Source organism: Thunnus maccoyii, chromosome 23, assembly GCF_910596095.1.
Source record: "Thunnus maccoyii chromosome 23, fThuMac1.1, whole genome shotgun sequence".
NCBI classification, from domain to species: domain Eukaryota; kingdom Metazoa; phylum Chordata; class Actinopteri; order Scombriformes; family Scombridae; genus Thunnus; species Thunnus maccoyii.
The window spans coordinates 25802925-25826200 of NC_056555.1; the positions used below are offsets into that span (position 1 = coordinate 25802925).

Below are 23276 nucleotides of genomic sequence, written 5' to 3' on the forward strand. Positions count from 1 at the left end.
AGGAGGATTTAAAAAAATAAAAAAATATTTAGACTGTTTTTCTCCAATCGACCTTCCTGAACTAACTAACTAAATCTTTCTCTCTCAACCCAACCGGTTGGTTGATGGTTTCAGCTTCTGTGGAATAAAAGATGCAAGGATCCACTTCAAATTTAAATCTTTTGTGAAGAAAATCATTAACAGGATATATTGCTGATATTATTTAAAAATGTGTTTCTTTGACTTTAGGAGCAACAGGACATGATAAATGAAAATAAATAGACTGTTTCCTTAATGGGACGTCTATCTTATCTCATATAGAGCATGAGTTCAAATCTCTGAAATGTCATTGACATCATCAGCTTTTAAAGAAGGCAAAGACGGTGTAATGGAAGAGAAACAAACTGCTTTGTATCATTCAGAGTAAAGGAACAGGAACTGCTTTACAGATTCTGTCATTTCCTTCTCTTGAAATAGTAATTTTGTTCTTACTGGTAAACTCATCAAAGGATAATAAGAGTCCATCTGAATCCAATAAATCACGTTGAATGTTAAACCTTTGTTAACTATTCAGCTATAAATTTCTATTTATGACAATAACTCCATTATTGTTCCACAATAAGGAATTATGTGGTGAAAAGTTGCTGGTAAACATCATTTTTCCATAATGTAGTGCCTGTTTGTGGAAGTTTTACAGGAATTTCAGACACTTCAAATCAATCCCTCCAACCTTATTAAATATTTATTAGGGATATGGTACCATACAGGCTAAATGTGTTCTGCATAAATAATGAGTTTTGTTTCTTCATATAAACTAAAAATTATGGAGTTAGATGACTTTATCACTTTTGGTGAAGTGGACAGAGAATGGCAAGGGGTAGATAAACCTTGATAAACCTTCAGCTTTAGACAAAATAATTCAACCCAACATCGATAAATCAGAGCCAGTGATTTAAAGACTTGAACAGCTTTCAACCTCAATAACATTTAAATCTTCTCTGCTATGCATTTATTTTGTTTCTACTAAACCGAGGTGTTTTACCTCTTCTTTAACTGGGATATTGGATGTGCTACTCAGATCACTGCTATGAACAGCCACAACTTCACATTTTCTAAGGTTCAAAGTCAGACATGATGCTTGATGCTGATGGAGTAAAGATTGATCTTGTCAATTGCTTTTTTAACCATATTCTTGTTTTTTAAAAATAGTGCTGTATCGTCAGCAAATTGGCTAGTCATGAATTCTTTCCCCAATATTTCGATATCTTGTATACTGGGGAGTTTTTAAGGAATATCGCAATCAATTCTCCAGCTAAAATAGATAATAAAGGACTAATCGGGCATCCCTGCTGAATTCCCCGTTTAATTGGGAATCTTTTTGAAGAGCCACTGCCCAGTCTTCGCAGATTCATCAGTGCATCGCTTCATTAACCTCATCAGCCTTATAAATCTCAGAAGTCATCAGCCTCCAGCAGAGTCTGGACTCCATGGGGGGATTTATCTTGCTGCTGCTCAGGACTGATGTCCCTCGATTCAGAATCTGTCTGTAGAGTCGCAGCACCAAAGACTTTTGACACAGTAACACTCAATCATCAACATCTTCTGTATAATAAACAATTATTTTTGCTTCATTCACTTGTCTCCCCTGATTGAAATGCTATTTTTTATGGCTATAGTTTACACCATTGTTTACACCATGGGGCGGAGCAGGGTAATCAGCTTGGTGAAGCATGTCTACAGAAGAGAAGTTTTAAAGGGTATGTGTAAAGTTTTTGTGTTTATTTGTGTTTTATTGTTTGTGTCATGTTGTTTTATGTTCTGTGTCATGGATCTCTACGGGGGTTTGCCCTGATTTTGAAGCAGCTATATGTCATGTAAAAATTAAAATAAAAAAGTATAAATGGTACCAAAGAAGCTTATAAAACCTCTATCAAATAAATTTACCATTTGTACCTGGAGTATCAATGGACTAAAAGGTGCTAAAAAACATAAAGTTCTTGGTCATTAAAAAAATGTATTGAGACATTGTTTTTGTTCGAGAGCTTCATTTCGAAGCCCAGAAATATAATATCTCAAGAGACATGCTACAATCCCCCACACATTTATGTCCTTCATACAATGTTCAGGTCAATTTGACCCACATACACAAAGGGGGGGCCAAACTTTTTCAAACAACTTTACTGCAGCAGAACGCTGATCCACCGCTGCTAGGTGATCACTGCACGCCACTGCAACATCAGGTACTGTTACTACTGCTACTGCTACTACTATTACTACTTCTACTACTACTATTACTACTACTGCCACTGCTACTACTATTACTACTTCTACTACTACTACTACCACTACTACTACAGTTACTACAGTATTCTCGTCCCCGCAGGGCTACTACTACAATTACTGCAGTATTCTCGTCCCTGCAGGGCTACTACTACTGTTACTGCAGTATTCTCGTCCCTGCAGGGCTACTACTACAATAGCTGTGGTCCAGATTGACACTTGCATTAGGTTTTGGAGTCCATCAGAGCCAGCTAACACTAGTATCATAATGAGTGCAGCTTTTCTTCATTAATCTATTATACTAGTGTAGGGAGAGGGCAAAGGTCAAGAGTGCATTCTTCGCAGCCAAGACCAAGTGTGAGAAGATCTGAACGGATGTTTGCTTTACTTCACAGACTGAAAAACCACTTGAGATCTGAAACTTAACCACATAAACCACATGAACCACATGGACGTGCGAACATGTGGTTCATGATGGAAACTGCTGCTTGAGTGTTGCTTGGTGCATTGTAGAACTTTTAGCTTTGTCAGTTAAACCCGTTGCGTAGGCAGGTTGCCCTTATATAGATACTAAACCTTTAAGTGGTGTTTGGGTCAAATTGACTTATTTCTAATTTTTAACAGAAGAAAATTATACAAGGATATCAGGGCTACTACCACTACTACTAATACTACTAATACTTCTACAGCTGTGGTCCAGATTGACACTTGCATTAGATTTTGGAGTCCATCAGAACCAGCTAACACTAGTATCATAATGAGTACAGCTTTTCTTCATTAACCTATTATACTAGTGTAGGGAGAGGGCAAAGGTCCAGAGTGCATTCTCCGCAGCCAAGACCAAGTGTGAGAAGATCTGAACAGATGTTTGCTTTACTTCACAGACTGAAAAACCACTCGAGATCTGAAACTTAACGACATGAGCATGTGGTTCATGTGGTTCATGTTGATGGAAACTGCTGCTTGAGTGTTGCTTGGTGCGTTACAGAATTTTTAGCTTTGTCAGTCAGAGGTGTTGCTTAAGTAAGTTGTCTTTATATAGATACTAAACCTTTAAGTGGTGTTTGGGTCAAATTGACTCATTTCTAATTTTTAACATAAAAAATTATACAAGGATATCTGGGCTACTACTACTGTTACTGCAGTATTCTCGTCCCTGCAGGGCTACTACTACTGTTACTGCAGTATTCTCGTCCCTGCAGGGCTACTACTACTGTTACTGCAGTATTCTCGTCCCTGCAGGTCTACTACTACTGTTACTGCAGTATTCTCGTCCCTGCAGGGCTACTACTACTGTTACTGCAGTATTCTCGTCCCTGCAGGTCTACTACTACTGTTACTGCAGTATTCTCGTCCCTGCAGGGCTACTACTACAGTTACCGCAGTATTCTTGTCCCTGCAGGTCTACTACTACAGTTACTGCAGTATTCTTGTCCCTGCAGGTCTACTACTACAGTTACTGCAGTATTCTCGTCCCTGCAGGTCTACTACTACTGTTACTGCAGTATTCTCGTCCCTGCAGGGCTACTACTACTGTTACTGCAGTATTCTCGTCCCTGCAGGTCTACTACTACTGTTACTGCAGTATTCTCGTCCCTGCAGGTCTACTACTACTGTTACTGCAGTATTCTCGTCCCTGCAGAGCTACTACTACTGTTACTGTGGTATTCTTATCCCTGCAGGTCCACTACTACAGTTACTGCAGTATTCTCATCCCTGCAGGGCTACTACTACTGTTACTGCGGTATTCTCATCACTACTACTACTACTACTACTACTACTTCTACAGCTGTGGTCCAGATTGACACTTGCATTAGGTTTTGGAGTCCATCAGAACCAGCTAACACTAGTATCATAATGAGTACAGCTTTTCTTCATTAATCTATTATACTAGTGTAGGGAGAGGGCAAAGGTCAAGAGTGCATTCTTCGCAGCCAAGACCAAGTGTGAGAAGATCTGAACGAATGTTTGCTTTACTTCACAGACTGAAAAACCACTTGAGATCTGAAACTTAACCACATAAACCACATGGACGCGCGAACATGTGGTTCATGATGGAAACTGCTGCTTGAGTGTTGCTTGGTGCATCGTAGAACTTTTAGCTTTGTCAGTTAAACCTGTTGCGTAGGCAGGTTGCTCTTATATAGATACTAAACCTTTAAGTGGTGTTTGGGTCAAATTGACTTATTTCTAATTTTTTACAAAAGAAAATTATACAAGGATATCTGGGCTACTGCTACTGTTACTGCAGTATTCTCTTCCTTGCAGGGCTACTACTACAGTAACTGCAGTATTCTCATCCCTGCAGGGTTACTACTACTGTTACTGCAGTATTCTCTTCCTTGCAGGGCTACTACTACAGTAACTGCAGTATTCTCATCCCTGCAGGGCTACTGCTACTGTTACTGCAGTATTCTCGTCCCTGCAGGGCTACTACTACTGTTACTGCAGTATTCTCGTCCCTGCAGGGTTACTACTACTGTTACTGCAGTATTCTCGTCCCTGCAGGTCTACTACTACTGTTACTGCAGTATTCTCGTCCCTGCAGGGCTACTACTACTGTTACTGCAGTATTCTCGTCCCTGCAGGGTTACTACTACTGTTACTGCAGTATTCTCGTCCCTGCAGGTCTACTACTACTGTTACTGCAGTATTCTCGTCCCTGCAGGTCTACTACTACTGTTACTGCAGTATTCTCTTCCTTGCAGGGCTACTACTACAGTAACTGCAGTATTCTCATCCCTGCAGGGCTACTGCTACTGTTACTGCAGTATTCTCGTCCCTGCAGGTCTACTACTACTGTTACTGCAGTATTCTCGTCCCTGCAGGTCTACTACTACTGTTACTGCAGTATTCTCTTCCTTGCAGGGCTACTACTACAGTAACTGCAGTATTCTCATCCCTGCAGGGCTACTGCTACAGTTACTGCAGTATTCTCGTCCCTGCAGGTCTACTACTACTGTTACTGCAGTATTCTCGTCCCTGCAGGTCTACTACTACTGTTACTGCAGTATTCTCTTCCTTGCAGGGCTACTACTACAGTAACTGCAGTATTCTCATCCCTGCAGGGCTACTGCTACTGTTACTGCAGTATTCTCGTCCCTGCAGGGCTACTACTACTGTTACTGCAGTATTCTCATCCCTGCAGGTCTACTACTACTGTTACTGCAGTATTCTCGTCCCTGCAGGTCTACTACTACTGTTACTGCAGTATTCTCGTCCCTGCAGGTCTACTACTACTGTTACTGCAGTATTCTCTTCCTTGCAGGGCTACTACTACAGTAACTGCAGTATTCTCATCCCTGCAGGGCTACTGCTACTGTTACTGCAGTATTCTCGTCCCTGCAGGGCTACTGCTACTGTTACTGCAGTATTCTCGTCCCTGCAGGGCTACTACTACAGTAACTGCAGTATTCTCATCCCTGCAGGTCTACTACTACTGTTACTGCAGTATTCTCATCTATAGCTGTGGTCCAGATTGACACTTGCATTAGATTTTGGAGTCCATCAGAACCAGCTAACACTAGTATCATAATGAGTACAGCTTTTCTTCATTAACCTATTATACTAGTGTAGGGAGAGGGCAAAGGTCAAGAGTGCATTCTCCGCAGCCAAGACCAAGTGTGAGAAGATCTGAACAGATGTTTGCTTTACTTCACAGACTGAAAAACCACTCGAGATCTGAAACTTAACGACATGAGCATGTGGTTCATGTGGTTCATGTTGATGGAAACTGCTGCTTGAGTGTTGCTTGGTGCATTGCAGAATTTTTAGCTTTGTCAGTCAGAGCTGTTGCTTAAGTAAGTTGTCTTTATATAGATACTAAACCTTTAAGTGGTGTTTGGGTCAAATTGACTCATTTCTAATTTTTAACAAAAAAAATCATACAAGGATATCTGGGCTACTGCTACTGTTACTGCAGTATTCTCTTCCTTGCAGGGCTACTACTACAGTAACTGCAGTATTCTCTTCCCTGCAGGGCTACTGCTACTGTTACTGCAGTATTCTCGTCCCCGCAGGGCTACTACTACTGTTACTGCAGTATTCTCATCCCTGCAGGGCTACTACTACTGTTACTGCAGTATTCTCATCCCTGCAGGTCTACTACTACAGTTACTGCAGTATTCTCGTCCCTGCAGGGCTACTACTACTGTTACTGCAGTATTCTCGTCCCAGAATAACAACAATCATAACAATAACAATAACAGCACCAACAGCAATAGCAATAGACAGGGAAGGACACCAACAGGACTGCGAAGGACCACAAAGGCTCGGCCTGCAACCCAGGGTATCCTGCAAGATGAGAAAGCACAAAAAACTCTGGGGAAGAAGCCAAGTTAGTAACATGCATTGATGTTACATGAATACATACAGATGGAGAGGAGGAGGAGGAGAGAGGAGCTCAATGCATCATGGGAAGTCCCCCAGCAGTCTAGGCCTATAGCAGGATCACTAAGGGCTGATCCAAGGCGAGCCTGGTCGGCCCTAACTATAAGCTTTATCAAAAAGGAAAGTTTTAAGCCTACTCTTAAACATAGAGAGGGTGTCTGCACCCCGGACCGAATCTGGAAGATGGTTCCACAGGAGAGGAGCCTGATAGCTGAAGGCTCTGCCTCCCATTCTACTTTTAAAGACTGTAGGGACCACCAGTAAGCCTGCATACTGGGAGCGCAGTGTTCTAGTGGGATAATACGGTATTATGAGCTCTTCAAGATATGATGGTGTCTGACCATTAAGGGCTTTGTAAGTTAGGAGAAGGATTTTAAATTCTATTCTAGATTTTACAGGAAGCCAATGTAGCGAAGCTAAAATGGGAGAAATGTGGTCTCTTTTTCTAGTTTTAGTCAGAACACGTGCAGCTGCATTCTGGACCAGCTGGAGAGTCTTTAGAGACTTGTTAGGGCAGCCTGATAATAAGGAATTGCAATAATCCAGCCTAGAAGTAACAAATGCGTGAACTAGTTTTTCTGCATCTTTTAGGGACAGGATGTGATTTTTGTGATATTACGTAAGTGAAAAAAGGCAGTCCTTGAGATTTGATTTATGTGGGAGTTAAAGGACATATCCTGATCAAAGATAACTCCCAGATTCCTTACGGTGGTGCTGGAGGCCAGGGTAATGCCATCCAGAGTAGCTTTATCATTAGATAATGTGTTTCTAAGGTGTTTAGGGCCAAGCACAATAACTTCAGTTTTATCTGAGTTTAGTAGCAGAAAATTGCAGGTCATTCAGGTCTTTATGTCATTAAGGCATGTTTGGAGTTTGTTTAACTGATTGGTTTCATCAGGCTTCATTGATAAATATAATTGGGTATCATCTGCATAACAATGAAAATTTATGGAGTGTTTCCTAATAATATTACCTAAAGGAAGCATATACAAGGTCAATAGAATTGGTCCAAGTACAGAACCTTGTGGAACTCCGTGTCTAACTTTTGCCTTCATGGAGGATTCATCATTAACATGTACAAACTGAAATCAGTCTGATAAATAGGACTTAAACCAGCTTAATGCAGTTCCTTTAATGCCAATTAAATGTTCCAGTCTCTGCAAAACGATTTGATGGTCAATTGTGTCGAATGCGGCACTAAGATCTAACAGGACAAGTATGGAGGGAAATCCTTTGTCCGATGTAGTTAGGAGGTCATTTGTGACTTTCACCAGTGCTGTCTCTGTGCTATGATGCTAGATGGCGTCTGTCAGTCAAAAGTAACTATAGGTCACTTTTAACGACTGAATTTAAGACCTGTACTGTGTTTTTCTTGGGAGGACGGCTGCATTCTACATAAGTTGTAGCAAATCTGTAGAGTTGTGAACCATTTCAACTCTACATTCATTTTATTTACACCTTCATTTGTAGTTTTTACAAAAGCGGAACAGAAAAGATGAGATATAGTGAGAGAGGGGAGGGGAGGTTCCACGTAGAGAGTTTCTGTGAAATGGTGACCACAGAGAGTTCGTCTCATCTCTGACAGACTATAAAACCTCTGCAGTCTGACTCTCTGCTCTTCCTGCCTCCTCAGCATCTCAGAGCAAGTGTTCAACACAGGTAAAAACTCTTTGACACACTAACGATGAAATACTTTCAAATATGAAGATCAGGATTTTACACCAGATTCACTTAATAATAACTGAACCTAATAGATGTCCTCATTTATCAATGTATTGAGTTCATTATTATGCAATAACATTATGTTTTAACGTTTTTACAAACTTTATGTATTTGTGTGTCACTATGGTGACAAGCTGTGGCTTCGTGGTGAGCTGTGTGTCTATGGTATTTATAAAAAGAGACGACCATGAGTCCTGTAGAAATATTAAGGACCTGCTGTCTAACCAAACCTTTTGACCAGCAGTCAGCATGTCACACTTCTTTATTTGTGTATGTTCACGTTGTACAGCTGTTTTCCTGACTGCAGAGATGGCAGTGCCCTGCACAATCATCATGGCTGCTACAGTACTTACAGCCCTTATGCCACCCATCTATTGTGTGGTGAGTAACACATTCTGCTAACAGTGAGGGACATTTTTACATTTACTTTCCACTCCAACATCATGTGTGACAGATCTGTAGACACATCAGAAAAAGTCCTGACAATAACGAGACATGTGCTGTGTGTTTTCTGATTGATGAAACAACATCTGAAGTGTAACTTCATGTTGTGGTAAAAAAACCACGAGAAGCTTTTTTCAAAGTCAGAGCTCCAGCGTTGAAGAGCGTCTAGAGATGAAGCGTTCCCACCTGATCATTGGAGGAGTTCTAGTCCTACTTGCTGCTTTAAGACTTTCAGTCCTTGTCTGGTGGTTTAAGATTAATATTAACATTTATTTATTGTAATTTCTCATCATTCACATACATTGAAACTAAATGTATCCTCTGCATTTAACTAAACCTACACTCACACACTAGGAGCAGCTACAGAGCAGCGCCCGGGGATCAACTCCAGGTCTTTTTGCCGGTTTCTTGGTCAGGATCTCTGACAGGAGTATTAACCCTAACATACATGTCTTTGATGGTAGGAGGAAACCAGAGAACCCAGCAGAGACCCACGTAGACACGGGGAGAACATGGAAACTCCACGCAGGGACCTGCCCATTGTGGTGAGTAACACATTCTGCTAACAGTCTTAAGCTTCAGTTTTATTGTCTTTATACAACAGAGGATTGATCAGTCAAACCTGTTGAGTGTATTGAACGTTAAGGTTTGTATGTAACCAACTTGTGAGTGGACGGTATCATCTTGTTTTATTCCATGAAGTCAAGTTGGTTGTCAGCTCAGTTCCAGCCCTGTCTCCTACTAAATGTCTTTATATACTAGGAAATAGTTTTCCCATTGTGGTAACAAATGTAATGGCTGCTTGAATGATGTTTGAGAGCAGAGCTGTAGAGGAGGATAAACACACAGAAACACTGTTAAACCAGCGCTCAAAGTGCAGAGTTCACATCCTCAGTCCTGTGTGTTCAGTGTTTGGTTACAGTTAGTGAAAGATGCTGCTTTCACTTCATTGTTCATAAACTTTCTCTCTGTATTAAACAGAGACCAGGATCTTTCTCTGACCTGAACCAGGTGCCATAAACCACAGTCATAAAAACCTAAATATTGCTGTGTCACTACCAGCTGATATTAGTCTGCAAAACAATAAAACATGTTATCAGTCAACGTTTTATTGACACGTTCAGTATCAACATTTTCTCATCATGTTGACAGAAAACATCATTCAGACTGCATTACGTTTCCTTCAACCTGTATTTACTGCTGCACTTTATATAAGTTGGTTTGAATAAACCATAAAACCTTTGTTGTGTAACATCACCTGTTCCTTCCTTCTTCTGCCCTCCAGACCTCCAGCTCATTTCCACTGAACATGGCTCCTGATGCTGTTGATGACATGTACTATGGCTGCGACAAGGAGATGAAGAAGAAGGTCAAGAAAGAATATTTCAGAAAAGAGTTTGTGGGAACATTTAAAGATGCCTGGGAAAAAGCAAAAAAATGTTCAAACAAATACTCAAAGGATCTCACCAAAAACCAGCGGCAGGCAATCTGTGTCTATACATCCAACGACATTTATGATGAATTCAATGAAGCAGTCCGGACCGGTAGGAGCATCTATGGCAGCACCTTCCCATTCCATTCTTTACATTTTTGGCTGACCACTGCCATACAAAAGGTGAAAAAAAGCCAAAAAAGCCAAAAATGTCAGACTACTTATCGAAGAACCTGGCATGAATTCACTGGCAAGGTTAACGACATCATTCGGTTTGGTGCGTTTGCCTCCAGCTCTTACAACAAAAGCCTTACTCATTTTGGTAGCAAGACCTGCTTCGAAATTAAGACCTGTTCAGGAGCTTACCTGAAGAATTATTCAGAGATTCCAGAGGAGGAAGAGGTGCTTATCCCCCCCTATGAAACATTCAAGATAACTGACATTATTAAAGGTCGGAATAAATTTAAAAATCTGAAGGATTGTGAGAAGGTCTTTGTTTTGAAGAGTGAACGAAAAGATAAAAGTAACCTAAACTGCAAACTTGCACCCAAATGAGAGAGCAGAGTTTTCTTCTACTGATGGAGAAAATGCAATAAAATGAGTTTTGTTCTGTAAACGTCATAAATCAATCAATAAATCTATAAATCTCTACAACAGCTGTACTGAAGTCAATCATCATGCATCACAACATCATCTATTACTGTGTACAGTATCAGATGTAGGAGCATCTGTGCTGTTTTGATTCTACTCAATATTCTCATAACTGACCAAATAAAGAATGTTAACACGTGTGCAGCGTCAACAACAAATAAACAAACACAAACAGTCAGAAACTCATTCAGTCATGTTGATGTTGATGGAAAGTTTCCAGCAGCTGTTTGACGTCCTGCAGACTGACTGCAGCAGCTCAGACGCATCAGATGGAAATAAAAGGCTTCATGATGTAAACTGTGAGATTATTTTTCTGTTCTGTATGTTTTCATCATCTCCTCCCAACAAACACAGGAGGATTTAAAAATAAAATATATATATTTAGACTGTTTTTCTCCAATCGACCTTCCTGAACTAACTAACCCAACTGGTCGAGGCAGATGGCGCCACCTAAAGTCCGGCTCCGCTTAAGGTTCCTTCCTGTTTAAGGGGAGTTTTTCTTGCTGCTGTCACCAAGTGTTGGTAATCGGAGAATTGTTGAAAGTACAGTCTAGACCTGTTCTATGTGAAAAGTACCCTGAGATAACTTCTGTTATGATTTTGTGCTTTATAAATTAAAGCTACCAGCAGCAACACATCCTTTGTTAATTCACCCCTGAGAGTCTGTTTCTGTGAATGAAAACCCGTCACTGCCGACTGAAACCTTCCTGAAACAGAAACGTTCGTATATTTGATGATATTTGACGTCCAGCAGCAGTCGGCGTTGGAGACAAACTGTCTCTCAGTGGTTCAGATATAATCTGCAGTAACATCCTGCAGTAGTTTCATTTACGGTTTAATTTAGTTTGTGTGTGTTAGTCCTGATGAGTAGAAGCTTCTTCACATGCAGTTTTCATTATCAGAGTTATTAATTAATGCTCAGGCAGTTAACAAAGCGCGAGTCGAAGCCTCAGCCGCTCAGGACGAATAAATTAACGTCCTCATTGTTGTTCGTCATCAGTGAGTTAGAGCTTTAATTTTCAGAGGTAGAAACTTATTAATATTTGGTCCCAGGGACGTTTTAAATGAGGGAGGAATATTCAAAGAATCATCTATTAGATCCACAAAGGAGCTTCCATCACGCTCTGCTTTATTTATTCATATTCAGCTCCGACACAAACACACAGATCAGATAATGTTCAGTCCTCTGCTGCCATTAGATCCATATTACACCATAAACACTGAGCTTTATGTTTGTTTCAGCTCATTAAACCTGCAAATCTAACTGCTCTTCATTTCCTTATGTGACCCAACAGCTCCGACTCATCTTAAAACAGGGTTCCTGCAGATCCTTCAAAAGTCATTTTAAGAATTTAAGGTCATAAAAAAGTCTTATTCTTAATTAATGTAGGTCTTCTCGAGGTGACGCCTGGCTGTGGGAGAAACGTCTCTCAACAGGATTCATTTATTTAAATATGGTTTGGTCTTCAGTGCAGCTCTTTGTTTCTCTGCTAATGTTTGGATCAGAAGAAGTACACAAAACACAGTCAGCTGCAGAGCCCTCTGTTATCTCTGAATAATAATGTTAATAATGTTTTTAGTGCGACGGCCAACATGAAGGAGAAGAGCAGACGTTTGATCTGGCGACTGCTCAGCTGGAGTTTACAGATTTAATAGGCTGTTAAAGTGGATGAAAGGTAGATAAACTCTAACATGTACGACAACCTCCCAGTCCTGAACTGGTATTTTAAAACTCAAATAAAAACTCAAACTGGAGGAAAGTCTCCCTGACAGCAAGACCAACTGGTCAGAAATACAAGTTTGTGTTTAAGGTCTTTCTTCAGTTCTCGTTAACTGCTAATGTTGTATCAAATTGTTGCAGAAAAAGGTACCAGAGCAAAAAACTCTCTCTTGAAAATAAAAAGGGAGTCAGAGGTCCAAGCAGCAAAGTGTTCTTTAATGCCGGCAAAAAAAGGGGAGCAATCAGCACTTTTACAAAGAACCAAATCGCTCCAAAGGTTTTTTCTTTGGGGCATTGTTTTTATTCCCTTGGGTCGGCTTAGGTCACACCTTATCATCCACCCTCCCTAATTTTTGACCAATTATTATGTTACTTTTATCTCCGTCACTCGTTGTTGGTCAAAACTCTTCAAAACAGGTTTTGAGGTGTTTGAGGATATGTACTGGCATATTCAATTCTACCTGATTATATCCAATTTTTATTGGATTTTATAGTATTGGGAATCATTTTACACCATTATTGCCAAGTTGTCTTCTGGCCTTTTATTTTTTTATAAGTTATTCTAGTCATTTTACACCCTTATTTCTTGATCTCCTCCAGAGAGTATTTTTGAAAGGTGAAGACTTTAGCAGACCCAAGCAAAGTGACATGTAATACAAACACACTCACATTTCTCCAGTGTATGATTATGATTCTTCTATCGTGCCTCTATACGTACATTGTGATTAAATATGGTTCATGAGATTATAACTACACCAATACAAATTGTATCACACTAGCCCTTATTGCTTATAAACTTATAAAATCAATCTGCATAGCTTAATATTGTCTTTAAGCACACCAATGACTTTTAATGAAAATACACCACACTAACTCGTTTCAAACTTTTACTAGAAATACAGCATCATCAGCATATAAAATATCTCACAATAACAGGCCAAATTAAGGCCATTGATGAATAATAGTAATGGGTTTGATATCTATCAGTAAGACAGGATTTAACCACCTAATGGCCACATCATTAAAACCCAGAGCTTTTAATTTCTTTTTTTAACTTCTCATATACAGTACATGAGGCTGCTTTCAAAAACAATGCTGTGAATAGTTTTAATTTATCAATGAACTTGTTACAAAGTTGAGTAAACAGCAGAAAGTAAATCAATATTTGCTGTGAGCAGCTTCTCCTCAGTTCACTTTAACAGTTTTTCATGGTAACTTGCAGGCAGGTTGTTGTAACCATCCTGGAGAAAGAATCTTCTTCTGTGGATTTATTATTTAGAACATCTCAGGTGCTTCTTCGTGTTAATCCCAGATTGACTCCATGATGTTGAGATCAGGGCTCTGTGGGGGTCGAACCATCTGCTGCAGGACTCATCATTCTTCTCATTGCTGGAAATGGTTCTTTATGACTCTAGCTGTCTGCTCGGGGTCATCGTCATGTCATCAATACGTTTGGGACCGATCAGACGCCTCCCTGATGGTATTGCATAATGGATAAGAATCTAAACATCTAAAGTGCCTAAAACTTTTGCACAGTACTGTATATGTTTCTACTTTTCCTTACATATATACATATATATTTACTGTTATGAGGACATGCATGTACTTTGTACTCTATGATGCATTCTGGATGTACTCATCCTCTGTAGTATTAGAGATGGAACAGTCAGACTATGTATTTTGCACTCTGACATTACTTGTATCTCATTATCTTATGGAAATGTTATATAAATATAGTGCTGCAGTAAATAAGTGCTTTAGTTTTGGGGAATGTGAACCTGTTGGATTCTCCACTTTCATTATTTAAAGACACACCTGATGTAGTAGATCAGTTAATTGTTGGTTTAGATCAGATTTTCCTTTAACATCATATTTTGTAAATTATCTGATCTTCATTGTTCTTGTCAGAATCTGATGTCGTCCTCAGTCCTGCAGCAGCTCGCTCACATCAGAGGAGACACAGCAGGACTTCATCTGTATTTTCATATAACAGACTTTCCCTACAGGTGCAATTAGAACTCAGATATTAATTATACACACACACACACACACACACAGTCAGGAGGTTGTTGTATCATTTGACAGTGACAGAAACAATTAAACTGCATTAATCCCTCATTAATGTTCATCCTCCCTGCGGACCTGCAGCTGCACTGTTTGTAACAAACTGTTTAATTACCCGACACACCTGAGACACACCTGACACACCTGAGACACACCTGACACACACCTGAGACACCTGAGACACATCTGACTCACCTGAGACACACCTCAGACTCACCTGACACACCTGAGACACACCTGACACACCTGAGACACCTGAGACACACCTCAGACACACCTGAGACACACCTGTCACCTGAGACACACCTGAGACACACCTGACACACCTGAGACACACCTGAGACACACCTAAGACACACCTGAGACACCTGAGACACATCTGACTCACCTGAGACACCTGAGACACACCTGAGACACACCTGAGACACACCTGACACACCTGAGACACATCTGACTCACCTGAGACACATCTGACTCACCTGAGACACACCTCAGACTCACCTGACACACCTGAGACACACCTGACACACCTGAGACACACCTGAGACACCTGAGACACACCTCAGACACACCTCAGACACACCTGAGACACATCTGACTCACCTGAGACACACCTCTAACCCGAGACAACCTTCCCCCTGCTTCTAGTCCTTGTGAGAAGCTAGGCTAGCAGTTTCCCCCTGCTTCCAGTCATCATGCTAAGCTAGGCTAGCAGTTTCCCCCTGCTTCCAGTCATCATGCTAAGCTAGGCTAGCAGTTTCACTCTGCTTCCAGTCTTCATGCTAAGCTAGGCTAGCAGTTTTGCTCTGCGTCCAGTTATCATGCTAAGCTAGGCTAGCAGTTTCCTCCTGCGTCCAGTCATCATGCTAAGCAAGGCTAGCTGTTTCACTCTGCTTCCAGTCACCATGCTAAGCTAGGCTAGCAGTTTCCACCTGCTTCCAGTCATCATGCTAAGCTAGGCTAGCAGTTTCACTCTGTGTCCAGTCATCATGCTAATCTAGGCTAGCAGTTTCACCCTGCGTCCAGTCTTTGTGCTAAGGCAGGCTAGCAGTTTCTCCAATCACCAGTTGCATTGTGGGTAATGCAGGTGTCATGTTTTGACCAGAAAGAAGAGGGATGTGAGGAATAAAACAGATATTTCTGATTCTGCTGCATTGATTTGCTCATCATGAGTCTGAAGACGTTACAGGAGAGAAATGATAAAAATAAAAAATAATAAATCTGTGGAGTGAAACAGAAAAGTTTCATTTATTCAGTCATTTCAAAACAATCTGTTAACTATGAAAAAGTACATTTCCTGCTTCTCTTCTCAGTTTATTAATCGTCTCTCATTACAGAATGAATAAATCACGGCTGTAAGAAGCAGCTTCTCCTTCAGATCAGTGGTTTATAAAAGCTTCCTCACAGCAAACAAAAAGCCTTTTGTGAAGACGACTGCGACACACGAAGGTTTTTCATCAGTTTGAAGGTCACTGAGCCGAAGGACGAGCAGAGTCGACGCTTCCTGTGTTTTGTGGAGAACATTTGACTCATGGCTGCATGTTTTTTTTGTGTTGATTCTTTGGGAAATGGAAGAATGAAAAGAAGAACTCTGAGAGAGATTCCAGTTCAAAGTGAATCATAAATGCAAATGTAGGAAGAAAACAGAGCCGTGATGAGAGCAGCTGCTCAGACTTCATGTGAAGCCTCAGGCTGACCTCCGACATGTTTCAAACCTCGTGTTGATGCAACTGTTGGGAGAAAAAAATGTGTTTTTGATGGTTTTATCCAGCAGAAACTGTGAGGAGTATTAATGGTTTTAGTGAGGCTGCCAATCATCGAGAGCAGAAGAGAAGAAAAGTTTGGAAACATCAGTAAAGAAGCCTGTAAAACTAAATACAGTCATTTAAAAATAAATCACAGAATAATTACAGTATTTTAATAGTACTGTTAAATAAACTACAGAAGTGCTGCTACTCATAGTTATCACAAATAAAAAACATATTATACATATATATATTAATATAAAACAATATTTTGTTCTGATAATTCAATTTGAACAAGTGTGTTTGTCTAATATCGGAGGACTTATGTCTATGTGACCTGAGTGGGCCGAGGACGGATCCATGTGGGATTCCTGTCTGTCTTCTCGTCACGTCAGTCTGTCGTTAGTTTGATTGACAGCTGCCATCTAGCGGTCTCAGTAACTGCAGTTCAGATGACGTTTATATATGTGACAGATGGAGGACGGAGACAGCTGTTCATTTCCTGTTTCCGACCACGATCGTCCCCTAACCTTTAACCCTGTGGTTATTACTGTAGCCACGGCAACCGGGCTGGTCTAACTTTAAGGAAGTAGTATCTTTAACCAGAGCTGAACCACAGCGCCGTCACATCATCAAACATCATTATTGATTAACAGTGATGACTGATGATGTCGTCCTGCTGATTACTGCTGATAGAGACGCTGCTCTGTGTCCTTCTGGAGTCACATGATCAAACCACACATCTGGATTTAATGTGCAGGAAACTCTTATCAATAACAACAGTTCAGCTAGAAAGGAAGAAGTTTGAGTTTGCTGCAGTTTTATTTATATTTATAAAGTAAAAACCTTTTCTGAATGAAAATTAAAAACTGGAATCCTTGAATTTGGAGGATTTATTGTCTAAAACTCAAACTGGTTCTCACAAAGGAGACGTTACTGGAAACTTTACCTGTAAATAGTCTTCACCCTAAAATATAAAGATTCATCTGTTGTCCTCACAACATGAGAAATACAAGTTAACACACACACACACACACACACACACACACTGATGTATTTCCTGTCTTTGCTGCAGTTCGTCTCGTCCATCAGAGCAGCTTCACGCTGAAGGCGGGAGGTCTCACTCTGCTACTAAATCACCGAACAAAAAGAACCCAGAGGAGCTCAGATCAATGCTGTGTGTGCGTGTGCATGTGTGTGTGTGTGTGTGTGTGTGTGCGTGTGTGTGTGTGTGTGTGTGTGTGTGCGTGTGTGTGTGCGTGTGTGTATACACTGCATAGAGGGTCTCTATGTGTGCTCTGAGCTGTCAATCAATATGTTTGATTGATGGATCCCTGCGGAGCTAATGGGGAGTCTGAGCCGTGTGTGTTTGAGAAAGATTCACTCAATTTAAACCGTTTTCTTCTCACACAGATTCGTCTTCTTCACACGTTTGTCTCGTTTATTTGAGTGTTTGTGGTTTGTTTCATAAATGTTAGCTACTTTAGCTAAATTATGCTAACTGAGCAGGAACATTAAACTAATAGTGTGACTCACTGTGAGCCAGCTGTCAATCACAGCTGTCAATCAGCACCCACACAGCAGAAATAAAGTATCAGTCTCCAAATCTTATTAGTGGAGCAATAATTTCCATAATGACCACCAGCACACTTATTAGCAGCCTGAATGTAAAGACGGATACCAGAACGACTGACTCAGTGTTTGTAGAGAGAAGTTGCTGATTGGTTGGTCGCTAACATCAGGATAACATCTCCAGCGTCTCTCTGCTGTGTGGACGATTTCAGCCTGCAGGTAAACTCTACAAACACGATCAATACCTGTGATTGGCAGCTCCCGGTCCCGCCTCTCTCTGTAATTGGCCGGACACGAGGCGGCGTGTGTGTTTCACAGGTCAGAGGTCGATCAGATTGAACTGTGAGCGAAGTGAACGAGGCGATCGATGAACGACAGGAAGATGTCTGAAAATCAATCTCACTGACGTTGTATTAATCTTAATCAACGAGGTTATGTGATTTTGAACTTGTTAGCAAACAGCTGCTTATTTACGGAGCAACGTTATCATTCATGTGGAGTCGTGTTTCTGCTCTCCACCAGCTCCTGAGGGAAACATCTGGCTCTGTAGCTGCTAAATGCTCCACTATGTTCACCAGCTAGTCTACAGCTAACTGTTAGCAGGTAGTGAACAGCGGCGACGCTATGAGACGCTGAGAGTGAACCAGAACAGATAAACAATGAGCTGAAACTCACTATAAAGCTGCAGAGTCACTGAACAACACATCTGTAGTCTCAGTAAACAGTTTTTGATAGTAAATTTGCTCTGAAGTGTTAAACTTCAGGAGGAAAAGTTCCCTGTTTGGTTTTTATTTATTTACGTCCTCCTCTGCTGTCATTGGACGCATCAGTCCGACAGCGTCAGACAGACCGAGTGCTCTTTAATGAAACCTGAAAAACTCTTTCCTTCCTCTCGGCCAATCAGACGACAGCGTGAAACAGATGATTCAGCAGTTTTTCGGAGCTCAGTGAGACTCTGAGAGGATGAAATCAGGTCACTTTATCTGACGGGTGAGTTTATCAACCTGCTTCACGTCCGATGATCTGAAACTGGATCAACAGCTCAGATTACAGACAGAAGATTCATCTGTCTGGACAGAAAACAGAAACTGATCATTATTATTATTAAGAACTCGTTTCTTGAAGAAGAAGTGAGAAGTTAAGAGCGTTTCTATGAATGTTCATAAATGTTCTACATGTTTCATGGATGCATGAACACGACAGTCTTCTTCATGTGGGCTGTCTGGTGATGAAGATGATGCTGGAACATTATAAAGTGATTCTGCAGTTACGATGCATCTCTGAAGCTTCAGACGGTTCTTCAGATGGATTTTATCATCGTCTGAGTCTGAAGGTTAAAGGTCAACACACAGTCTCTCTGAACTTGACTTTTTCACTACTCTTCACTCCCAACACAACCAGAACACTTGATCCACATGTCAGGATCATCCTGGACATCTTTCCCTCCGGTCTGGTGGAGGTTCATCAGCTGATCTGGTCCACTTGGTCCTTGCAGGTAATAAACTGGTTCTCTCTTCTCATTGGCTGACAGACCAGCAGCCCTCAGGTGTGAGGTCTGTAATGGGAAATTGCTGATCACTCAATAAACACACAAAGAGAGCATTGTCAGGTTATGAAATAGTGTAATCAAATAATACAATCAGAAGTATAAAGCATCATAGTTCTGGAGACAAAGATACCACCTAGCTATCTTTACTTTGTCTGAAAGGTTAACCAGTCCCTTAAATACTGCTCGTACAGGATTTAAGACATCTGTTTACTAACCTTACAGGTCAGCAACCCTCAGATAGAAACATAAGTCAAAAGTTCAGCTAACCTAGGAACAGACTTTCTTCACCACCATATATGACAGTACATAAGCACCAAGTAGCATCACAAAATAACATTACTACTATATTAAATTAAGGACAAACCACACTATCCTCTAAAGCTGATCAGTTTTACACATAAACATCTACATAACTACAGTTTATCTTATCACTGGCTCAGGTAAAGGTATAACAGAATAAACTTAACTGTTAAACACACAACTGCCTCATCTTACACAGCAAAGAACTAAGTTTAGAATAGACACAGCACACACAAACTAACACTAAACTGAACTTAAACACTGTCTGAAACATGTATGATATATTTAAGAAATACATCAAATGATAACCTGTTATTCAGTTTTCCTTTACATTGGTCAAAATATCAAATTCTAACAGCAAACTTTAAGAAGACACAACTCAGCTCCGACAGTTTTTATCATTGCACTAAATTTCTATTTGTAAGCGTCAGAAGACAGAAACAGACGCTGTAAATGTGAAGTTTCATGCAAGTTTCTCACATTGAGCATCGCTGTGTTGGTTTCATTCTGATTTTTAAGGTTTATGTTTCGGTTTTCTTGTTTGTTTGTTTGTTTGTTTGTTTTTTTGGGGGGGGGGGTGCATAAAGCAGCTGTGTGCTAAACACCATCATTTACACCACATTCTGTAAACTGACTGTTGTGTTTCTTCGGTTTTGCAGTGGATCAGATCCACTCTCAGCTTCTCTCTCTCTCTGAGTGAAGGTCAGAGAGTCTCAGTGTGGATAATTGAAGTGTGAGTTTGTAATTAAGAAGTGTGAAGTGAGATAATCTCAGAGAGAGACGAGCAGCTAGTTTCAGTCTCGTAGAGACAGACGGAGGAGGAAGTTCTTATCTCTCTGCAGGAGCGAGGGATTAATATGTAAAGACGGAGGGAGGACAGCGAGGACGGGGAGGAGGACAAGACAAACTAAACACCTGAGCAGGTTACCTGCTGCAGTGGGAACCAGCTGTGATTGGTTCTTTCTATCTTTTATTAAGATGAACTGTTGATGTAGCAGAACACAACAAACTGCTTCTAACTTACAGTCATTTATTGTTCAGTTTGGCTTCTGAACATAAACTCATCAGTTCTGACAGTATGTAAGAGATTAAACACACACAGATGTTTGCTGCTGGCTGTTAAATCCAGTTTACTGAGAAATGTTTGTGAGTAATATTGTTAAAAACTGTAAATGTGATATTTTTACACATTATTTTTAGGCCGGTGTAGTGTAATGTAGTGAAAACTTGAGTTTATTTATTATTCATCGTGTCCTAGAAATGACCTTTAAATACTTCTTATACGTTTAAATAAAACATGTTAGTGTTTAATTAGTTCATTATTTAAACGTCTGCTTCATCGTCTGAATAAATAAATCTCGTGTGCAGATGTTGAGTTTTAGTCGAAGGCCAAACATCAGCAGCTCTGCATCGAGTTTCTCTCTTTAATAATCGACCCGCAGCCTCGTTTCAAGGTGGTTTTTTATTGTTGAGGAAGGTTTTCTGTGTCAGCAGCAGAAGAGGCCGTCGGGGGATTTGGAGGAAACTCGCTGGATCTTCTCCGACTGACTGAAGATGTGTCCCGCGGCCTTCTGGGGGGGGAAAAAATCCGGCTCATTGTGAGAGCTGCGACATCAAACCCGGCGTCCCCGAGCGTCTCTGCGAGCAGCTGCAGACCAGCAGAGACGACTGCTGAGCTCCCAGAAAACATCCCGCCAACTGTCAACAAAACTTCATCCAACCTGACTGCAGAAAATGATCTTTTCCTTGTTATTGCAATAATATTATTCAGCAGAATTCATTTAACATCTGGTTTAAATTCATGTGCATGAAGGTAAAAATGCGTTTTTAGAGCCAGAAGAAGCCGTGAAGGAAGGAAAATCTGAATAAAGCGATAAACTGGAGGAACAGTAACGATAGCAGAGCGATGCGTCAGAGATGAAGATCAACCTCCCGACAGACTGAATACACGTTATTGGTCCTACTGGTCTTACTGGTCCTACTGGTCCAGCTGTCATCAGGTCTCTGTTAAACTAAACTGGGTCAGACCAGGTTTCACCAGACACCCTGAAGTACAGTTCTAACCTACTAGCTCCTGTATTTACATCTTCAACTGGTCTCTCACAGCCTGCAAAGTTCCATCTTGTCTTAAGTCGGCTGTGATAGAACTGGTTTCCAGTAAACCCAGTGTCAGTGGTTTGAATGACTACAGGCTTTAACTTGATGAAGGTGTTGAGAGGCTGGTCTGTAGACGTCTCTAATGCAGATCTAGACCCACGTCAGTTTACTAACAGGGTAAACAGCAGGACCTTCTACATCTAGAGGGTCCTGCTACCGGTGCCAGGTCCTGCTCGTGGACTACAGTAAAGCCTTCAACACAATCCTTCCCTGAAAACTGCTGGATATTATTATTATTACTTTTATATAATAGAACACAAGTGGTAAAAATCAGGAATATGTTCTCCAAACCCAGAACAGAGAACGCTCCTCAGACTGTACATCAAACTCTGACCCGTCAAAATCACAACGTTTGCTGACGACACTCCGCTCGCCGTCTGATCAGGAAACGACGAGTCAGTAAACAGGAGGAAGGTGTAAAACCTCAGAGATGCTTCTAGACTGTCGGGAACGAGCTGAAGCTCATGGAGATAAACGGTGAAGTGGGTGAAAAGGTGGAGAACTTTAAATTCAAACACTATAATCATGAAACGTCATCAGAGATTATCTCTGTGACAACTGAAGAGGTTCAGGTTTTCTTCTGAGGCAGCGGTGGAGACGTTCTGATGTTCTCCATCACTGTCTGGTACAGGAACACAACAGCACAGGACACATCTGGAGGGAACATAGAGACCAGGTTAGTTAGTATCCGACACAAAGCCCTCAGAGTGACCTCTGACCCGTCTCGGATCGGACTCCCATCAGAGAGAAGATGGCGCTCCATCAGTACCAAAACCAGTAGATATAAAAACAGAACATATCCTGTTGTAATTCATATTCAGAACTCTTAATGACCCTTCATGTAAAGTATAATATGAACTTTTAATCTGTGACGACTGAGAAGAAATGTTTCACTCTTTTATTTTTACCTTTTTACTTTTCATCATTGTTGGTTATAGAAGAAGTTTTATATGTTTCCATGAACTGTGTTGTATTCTGAGCTGCACTGCACCAAATTCCAATCAGCTTGTTGAAATGGCAATAAAATATTGAATTGATTATGTGTGAATGTCAAATCTTCACATCTTTCATTATAATTATAATTTTTCATGGTGAGAACTGCGGCAGCGTGTTTCTGCCACCAGGTTTCTTATTAAAACGTTACAGACATGAGATATTTTTGACTTTTTGGCTGTAAAAACTTTGGCTGTTCCTGCAGACGTCATCCAGGTCATTAAAACTGAGCTTCAGGGGTTCAAAGCTGCTGCAAACTGACGTAAATCAAACAAGTTT

General features: G+C 40.7%; 2 protein-coding genes across 2 annotated transcripts in view; both read left to right on the forward strand.

Annotated features, from left to right (window-relative positions):
- Positions 1–9326: 9326 nt before the first annotated feature.
- On the forward strand, positions 9327–10949 carry LOC121891263 (ecto-ADP-ribosyltransferase 5-like). Its single transcript, XM_042404089.1, has 2 exons — positions 9327–9359; positions 10100–10949. Exons 1-2 carry the CDS (start codon positions 9327–9329, stop codon positions 10799–10801), a joined length of 735 nt encoding a protein of 244 aa, XP_042260023.1. The 3' UTR covers positions 10802–10949.
- Positions 10950–18776: 7827 nt separating this feature from the next.
- LOC121891173 (potassium voltage-gated channel subfamily D member 2-like) overlaps positions 18777–23276 on the forward strand; it is an 83980-nt gene continuing 79480 nt past the window's right edge. The window contains exons 1-3 of the mRNA XM_042403958.1: positions 18777–18988; positions 19400–19493; positions 21342–22680. The gene's annotated coding sequence lies outside the window, so the exon portion shown is untranslated. The remainder of the gene's footprint in view (positions 18989–19399; positions 19494–21341; positions 22681–23276) is intronic.

Excerpts from the sequence above, each read along its gene's own strand:
- LOC121891263 (XM_042404089.1), top strand. The coding sequence starts at position 9,327 with ATGGAAACTCCACGCAGGGACCTGCCCATTGTG. Across the intron at positions 9,360-10,099 it reads GCAGGGACCTGCCCATTGTG|ACCTCCAGCTCATTTCCACT; the intron begins GTGAGTAACACA and ends TCTGCCCTCCAG.